The sequence below is a fragment of the Bubalus kerabau genome, chromosome 22 (assembly GCF_029407905.1).
Source record: "Bubalus kerabau isolate K-KA32 ecotype Philippines breed swamp buffalo chromosome 22, PCC_UOA_SB_1v2, whole genome shotgun sequence".
Taxonomy (NCBI): domain Eukaryota; kingdom Metazoa; phylum Chordata; class Mammalia; order Artiodactyla; family Bovidae; genus Bubalus; species Bubalus kerabau.
This window is the reverse complement of record NC_073645.1, coordinates 15912136-15919479: the sequence shown is the minus strand read 5'-3', so window position 1 is coordinate 15919479 and position 7344 is coordinate 15912136. Positions and strand designations below refer to the sequence as shown.

General features: G+C 45.1%; 1 protein-coding gene across 1 annotated transcript; it reads left to right on the top strand.

Annotated features, from left to right (window-relative positions):
- The first annotated feature begins 1091 nt into the window (after positions 1-1091).
- On the top strand, positions 1092-6026 carry PPP1R3C (protein phosphatase 1 regulatory subunit 3C). The gene is made up of 2 exons (XM_055560185.1): positions 1092-1225; positions 3560-6026. The coding sequence occupies exons 1-2, from the start codon at positions 1212-1214 to the stop codon at positions 4500-4502; spliced, it is 957 nt and encodes a 318-aa protein (XP_055416160.1). The 5' UTR covers positions 1092-1211; the 3' UTR covers positions 4503-6026.
- Positions 6027-7344: the final 1318 nt, after the last annotated feature.

Genomic DNA, 7344 nt, shown 5'->3' with positions numbered 1-7344 from the left:
TGAAACCTCGCTGAGAGTAACTGGCCTGGGAGAGTCATGAAACTTACAGTGTGATAGTTTGACATTTTGGTTTTCACATCACTGCCAGAGGACGTCAGAACCGAGTGGAGGGATTTGGGTTGACCACTGGCTCTGCGGGCTGACCCACCACATGAGCAAAAGAGGCCTTTTCATTTCTGGCTTTAGTTTTCTCTTCCAGGGAGAAAAAGCTGAAGAATAGATTGAAATACAAAGTGCCTTTTAATGAAATGCTGCCTCATTGTCTTATAATAGGGCTAACACGGACTGCCGGTGGCTCAGATGGTAAAGAATCTGCCTGCAAAGCAGGAGACCCGGGTTCAATCCCTGGATCAGGAAGATCCCCTGGAGAAGGGCATGGCAACCCACTCCAGTATTCTTGCCTGGGAAATCCCAAGGACAGAGGAGCCTGGCGGGCTACAGTCCATGGGATCTTAAAGAGTCGGACAGGGCTGAAGCGATTAATACTGACTAACACGCTTTATTAACAATATTAGTTAGAGAAGGAATGTACTGTGTGGTGCATTTGTGGATTCACCCTAACCCCAAAATATGCAGTCAACTTCTGATTGCTCAGGGCAAGGAAAGGGAGATGAGCCAATGCACCAAGCAATGAACAAGATAAACATTTCAAAAATATAAATATAAGCGCGCACACACATCCCATTCCCCCACCGCCACCCCTCCACGCGTCCCCGGGACGATCCACAGTGTCCTGAGCTCAGATAACTGTATACAGAAGCCTCGCGAGTGAAAGACACCTCCTCCCTGAAGCCCCGCTGTGTTGGCGCTCCGCGCGGGAGGAGGTTTGCTGTTTTCCCTCCTGGCCTGCACCCGCTACTTGCACTACGCGATTGCCTCCACGCCTCCACGCCTCCTCGCCCGGGGTTCCCGTTACTCTACCCCGGCCAGCTGGCCTGGGGTCCCAGAGCGCCCGCAGCTCCCAGCGAACCCTGCACCACGGCAGTCACGTCCCGGGCAAGGGCTCGCGCCCCAGCTGAGCGCTGGTTGGTTGCGCCGTCGAGCCCGCGGCCCGGCGATTGGCCCTGGCAGTCGGCTCACGTGGTCCCGAGCAGTTAAGCTGCCTCCCGGGGGCCGCACCCGCGATCTGCCGGAGCCGCGGCCACACGGGGACTACCGGGAGACGGGTGTGAACTCTCGCAAACCGCGGAGTGCCGCCGCCCCTCTGCCTGATGAGCTGCACCAGGTAGGTTCCCTGAAGATTCTCCGACCCGGAGCTCAGGGAGCGCGCAGCTGTCGGGAGGCTGGGATGCGTTTTCCTGCTGTCATGCCCGCCCGGGAGACCCCAGGGGAGGGCGGGTTGACAGGCTGCTGACTTGAATCTGGCGCCAGGGAGGCCTTAGAGGTGTGAAGATTTGCTCTGAGCATCTTAGGCAGAGCTGATTTCGGTAAACGGCATCTTAAACCAGAAACTGTCTTAACGTGAGTCAGCTTTAGTTCTGATTCCCTCGTGGATTCTAACCGTATCTCTTGGTCCCGCACAGATGTCGTGGGAAGAGCACTCAGATTGCTGGTTGGGTAGTTTAGCTTTGGGAAAAACTAACGATGGACGATGTTCACTTTCCTTGGTCCTCTTTCTTTCTTCTGACGGTTTGCCATAGCAAAGCTAGTCTCAGATTTTGAGCAAATGATTATTTTTAAACTCTTGGGCCAGACTTAACATTCCAGGGAAATCGCCATATCCTGAAACTGTCTTTCTATAAGTGCAAAATGTGAAAATACAGAACAAACCCCCAAACAAACAAAAAAAACCCTACCCTAAAAACTACTTAAATAGCTTCTTTAGACATAACTTAGAAGACTTCTCTAAAATTTCTGCCTGTTAACTATTATTAGACCAATAAATATAGCTTTCTCTCTCATTTGTTTGTTCTAAGTTTGTAGGTCTCCCAGAAGAATCCTAGGGCTAATAAAATGAATTCTCAAAATGTTCTTTTATTATCCATCTTATGATAATGACCATTTGCCTATGTGCTTAGAGCTGCTGGGAAGACAGTTACTAAAGCAAGAATGAGAAATGTCACATACAGTATACACACAGTTCTTATCTGAAGGCTAGGATAGGGGAAAAATGTCCATAAGTTTGGCAATGTATACTCAGGGCTAAAGGCCAGAAAAAATATCTTTCTTGATGGACACTTCATGGCCTAATATTTATGAGCATAGTTATGTTTAAATTTTAAATAGCTTTATTATCTTTCTGGTTATAAATATCCATTGCCAGAACATTTGAAAATACCAAAAAAGTACAAAGGCAAAAATAGATCACCTATCACCCGAAGATAATTGTTAACTTTTTGTTGTGCTTCCTATTAGACTTTTCAACATTTATAAGTTCATATATATGTGTTATATATATATAAAACACATATATTATATATGTGTTTTATAAATATTATTATATATGATATATATATATATATATATATATATATATATATATATATATTGAAATTACCCTATTTTCAGGTTTGGCTTTGCCAGTGACTCAGCGGTAAAGAATCTGCCTGCAATGCAGGAGACATGGGTTCGATCCCAGGGTTGTGAAGATTCCCGGAGAAGGAAATGGCAAACCACTCCAGTATTCTTGCCTGGAAAATCCCATGGACAGAGGAGCCTGGTGGGCTATAGTCCATGGGGTCACAAAAGAGTCTGACATGACTGAGTGACTAAATAATGACAATAATTTTCAGATCATCAGCTTTTCCCACTTAAATGTGGACTTGACATGGATGTCTTTTTGTGTGGAATACAGATTATGTCAAGTTTTTTTTTTAATTCATAAATGGCTGCCTTGCACTTGAGTGGGTTATTTGTGTAAAATGAGGAAGAGCATGGTAATGAAAGTGCAGAGAGAATCCTCTAATTTACTCTTTCTAGTCTTTTGCTCTCAAAACCCTTTGCTGTTTTTATTCTTTCTTTTAAAATGGATTATGGTTCCAGAGAAGTGTAATTAATTCAATAGCAAAATCATCAAAGCAGTTGAGGGAGTGCAGTCTGGAACTTTGATCCTAGAACCTGTCTGGTCATTAGCTTACCTGGGAAGCTTTAAGAACATATATACATTCTTGTCGCCATCCCCAGGGTTTCTGCGTTAAGGGCTCTAAGTCCAAGGATTCTGCATTGCAGAAAAAGGAAGAAATCCAACCTGCTAGGCCATGGTGGGGGCTTCTGTGGTGGCTCAGACAGTAAGGAACCTGCCTGAAAACAGACAGGTTTAAGAACTGGTGCTCCAGAACAGAGCAAATGGTTTTAGAGCTGTATTAGAGTTGATCCTATCCAAATCTTTTATTTCTCAGATGGAGAAACTGGGACACCAAGAGTTTTAACCCATGGCCTATAGCCAGTGAAGGGTAATGCCAAACATAAGATGCAGCTCTTGTCACCTAAGCCTTCATGCCTTTACTTCATGTGAGAACACTGTGCTGTCTGTAATAGCCAACAAACATAGTGCAGATACTTGGGAGCAGGGGAAGTGCATTCCAGGTGCAGATGATAACCCCTCTTCTTTCTATTCCAGAATGATCCAGGTCTTAGATCCACGGCCTCTGACAAGTTCGGTCATGCCTGTGGATGTCGCTGTGAGGCTCTGCTTGGCTCATTCCCCACCTCTGAAGAGCTTCCTGAGCCCTTATGATGATTTCCAACGAAGACATTTTGTGAACAAATTAAAGCCCCTGAAGTCGTGTCTCAACATAAAACAGGAAGCCAGAGCACAGGACGACTGGAAGCCTTCACACAACCAAGCCAAGAAGCGGGTGGTGTTTGCGGACTCTAAGGGCCTCTCCCTCACTGCCATCCACGTCTTCTCAGACCTTCCAGAGGAGCCCGTGTGGGATCTCCAGTTTGACCTCTTGGACTTGAATGAGATCTCCTCAGGCTTAAAGCTCCATGAGGAGAAGAACCTGATTCTGGATTTCCCTCAGCCTTCAGCTGACTACTTAAGTTTTCGGAACCACTTCCAGAAGAACTCTGTCTGCCTGGAGAACTGCTCTTTGCAGGAGCGAACAGTGACGGGGACTGTGAAGGTGAAGAACATGAGCTTTGAGAAGAAGGTTCAGATCCGGATCACTTTTGACTCCTGGCAGAGCTACAACGATGTGGACTGTGCCTACATGAAAAATGTGTACGGTGGCTCGGAGAGTGACACCTTCTCGTTTGCCATTGACCTACCCTCCATCATCCCCACGAAGGAGAAAATTGAGTTCTGTGTCGCCTACCATGCTAATGGGCAGGTCTTCTGGGACAACAACGAGGGTCAGAATTACAGAATCGTCCATGCACAGTGGAAGCCTGACGGGGTGCAGACGCAGATGGCAGCCCAGGACTGTGCCTTCCACCAGGCGCCACCCCCCAAGGCCGAGCTGGAGTCGACAGTCTTTGGCAGCCCAAGGCTGGCCAGTGGGCTCTTCCCAGAATGGCAGAGCTGGGGGAGGATGGAGAACTTGGCCTCTTACCGATGAATGAAGCAACCTGGTGACCGGTCTTGACCTTACTCCCCCATGTAATTCTAGGTCTGTGTTGCTCAATCTTAGGAAGGCGTTGCTACTTTCCTTCAGTAGGTTTAGGTTGGAGCTTTTGAGACCTGGCTACAAAAAAAAGATAGCCCCTTGAGAATTTAGTGTGGGGGGTTTGTATGGACAACACTGCCCAGTGTTGCTGTGGAGGATCAAGTTACAGCCTGGAACCCTATTTTTATAAAAGTAATATTCTGTCTATACCCTTTTGTCCTTCCCTCTCAATTCTGGCTTTCATCTTGGGCAAGGAAAGGTTGAGGAAGGACAGTGGATGGTGATGGAAAGCTGTGTTAATGGTATGAGGAATGTCTGAAAAGTATACACAAAGGGCTCTTCAGCTCAGGTCAGAGTAGGAGCAGGAGGTCTGATACTTAACTGTTGGTGAGAAAATGAAGGTTATTTTGTTTTTTTTAAGTTGGTTTTACAGGTTCCTCCTGGGGAAGTAATTTGTCGGGGGGAGAAAAAGACCCATTCTAGGTATTCTCGGGAAGAAGAACCCAAACAAACTTTAGGGGTATTGGGTGGTTATTGGGGAAAGGTGAATTATAACTCTGGAGAATCAGATTTTACATGAAGCCTTTCTGTTCAAATGTGACTCATCAAAAAACATGATTTAGGGAAAGCTTAAGCACATCTGGCTTTGCAGTCCTAGTGGGATAAGTGACCTTACCTGTGGCCCAGGTATTATGCTTGGGTTCTCAGTGTAGATGCTGCCTAATCCAAAAAAACCATGCCATCATTGTTGGCCAGCAACTGGTAGGGACTCTATGTCATGTCAAGGATCACTCTCTGCAAGTGCCTTGATAAACCAGAATGTTGTAGTTGCTTAACCCAAGTATCTGAAGGGTCATCTGATAACTCATGAGTGTCTGACCTCATCAGAAGGTCCCCTGTGTTTGCTGGCATTCCTCCTGCGACACTGTTGTATCTTCAAGAGTGTTGTCAGTGGACACAACTCGCATCCTTCATATTGAAGGTGACTCGTTTTTCTGCCACACTTTATTGATGTGATATTGGAAGTGAAGACTGACACTGATTCTCAATTCAAGAATCCAGTATCTTGCACATAAAAGTAGCCATTTCTTGCCTATATTCTTCTTGTTATTTTAAGTCTTCCTACCAATTTCTTGAAAGTCAACATTTTTTTTTAATGGCTGTGAATTGTTTTGGGGGTGTTGTAATATACTTTGTTTTGGACTGTGCATAAATCCATTCTGTAAGATCTTCAGAACAGGAGCCTCTCAATGTTCCCTTCTATCATCATGTACATCCGTTGAAAGGTGTTCTGAGAATGCAGTTAATTTTAACACGTGTGATATGCCATGCTGGAAAAGTTATTGGAATAACTCTGCTCTGACAGTATTTGAGGTTTGGCTAGCACCCACAATTTTTCTACTCTAAATATTTCACTCTTCTGTAGCTATCCTCTGTGAACTTCTCACTTCAAAAATAAAAGTGTTTGATATAAGATCTGATAATGTTTTCTTTCTCAAAGTCCCAGTTAGTTAAATAAGAAACCATCAACTGAGATTCTCTTGTTTTGTTTAATTGAGTAAGGTTAGTTTGGACCAGGAATTGGATCCGCCTGAAGGTATTCACAAGGTCCCAGTCTCATTAGTGAGAATTTCTACCTTCTGACCATTGGGGCTGGGCTCTAGGGGCAGCGACTTGGGCTGCTGGGACTGTCCCCATCTGCGCTGACTGCTCATCACACACTCTCAGTTTTATCTTGGGGGCCGTTTCTTGGCTTGACGTCGGGGAGGGGATGGTGTGGGAAGGGCTGGAGCAGCTACTCTCTCCTGAGTTCCAGCTCCTTTGTGAAAGGGCAAAGCTTGGAGCTGCAGGGAGGGTGTGTGTCGCAGGCAGCGGGCATCAGTCCCAGACTGAGGGGAGGCTCAGCTCCTCGGGGTGGGAAGCAGCAGGTCCAGGAAACAAAGTCGTAGTTCCAGTTCTTGCCTAAAACTCCAGAAAGGGCTTCTGTACAGTGTCTCTTAAGGGGGAATAACCAACCTTCTAGAAAGGCCGAATGATGAAAAACAAATTCTATCATAACATTTTCTTCATCAGAAGTTGTGAACTATAGGCTTACAGGCTGTATCTGGCTGCAGACATTTTTTCCTCTTCTAAAGAATGTTTTAAATTATGAAAGTATGATAACAAATTTACAGGAGACTTGGAAACTATAGAACAAATTTACATATAGTTCCACTATATATTATAATTATTCTTGAAGTTGATTAAGATTTTTAGTTGGAGTTTTAATATCAAACTCTCAAAAATTAATAGAATGAATAAACAGAAAAGTAGAAGGATATATGACACCCCACTCCAGTACTCTTGCCTGGAAAATCCCATGGACAGAGAAGCCTGGTGGGCTGCAGTCCACAAGGTCGATAAGAGTCGGACACGACTAAGCAACTTCACTTTCACTTTTCACTTTCATGCATTGGAGAAGGAAATGGCAACCCACTCCAGTGTTCTTGCATGGAGAATCCCAGGGACGGGGAAGCCTTGGGGAGTCTATGGGGTCGCACAGAGTTGGACATGACTGAAGCGATTTAGCAGCAGCAACAGAAGCAGAAGGGTATAGTATCTCTGAAAATGGCTGCAGATTTTTTTTGGACACAGGTTGATTTTTTGTTTCTCTCTCTCTCTTTTTTTTTTTTTTTTTAAGAGAATTTATTGCCAAGAGCAGGCCATCAGCAGGCTACATTAAAAAAAAATCTGAATTTCCTTTTAGCTCAAAATATTGCAAGGTCTTTCCTCACGGTGACCGTCACCTGGAGTT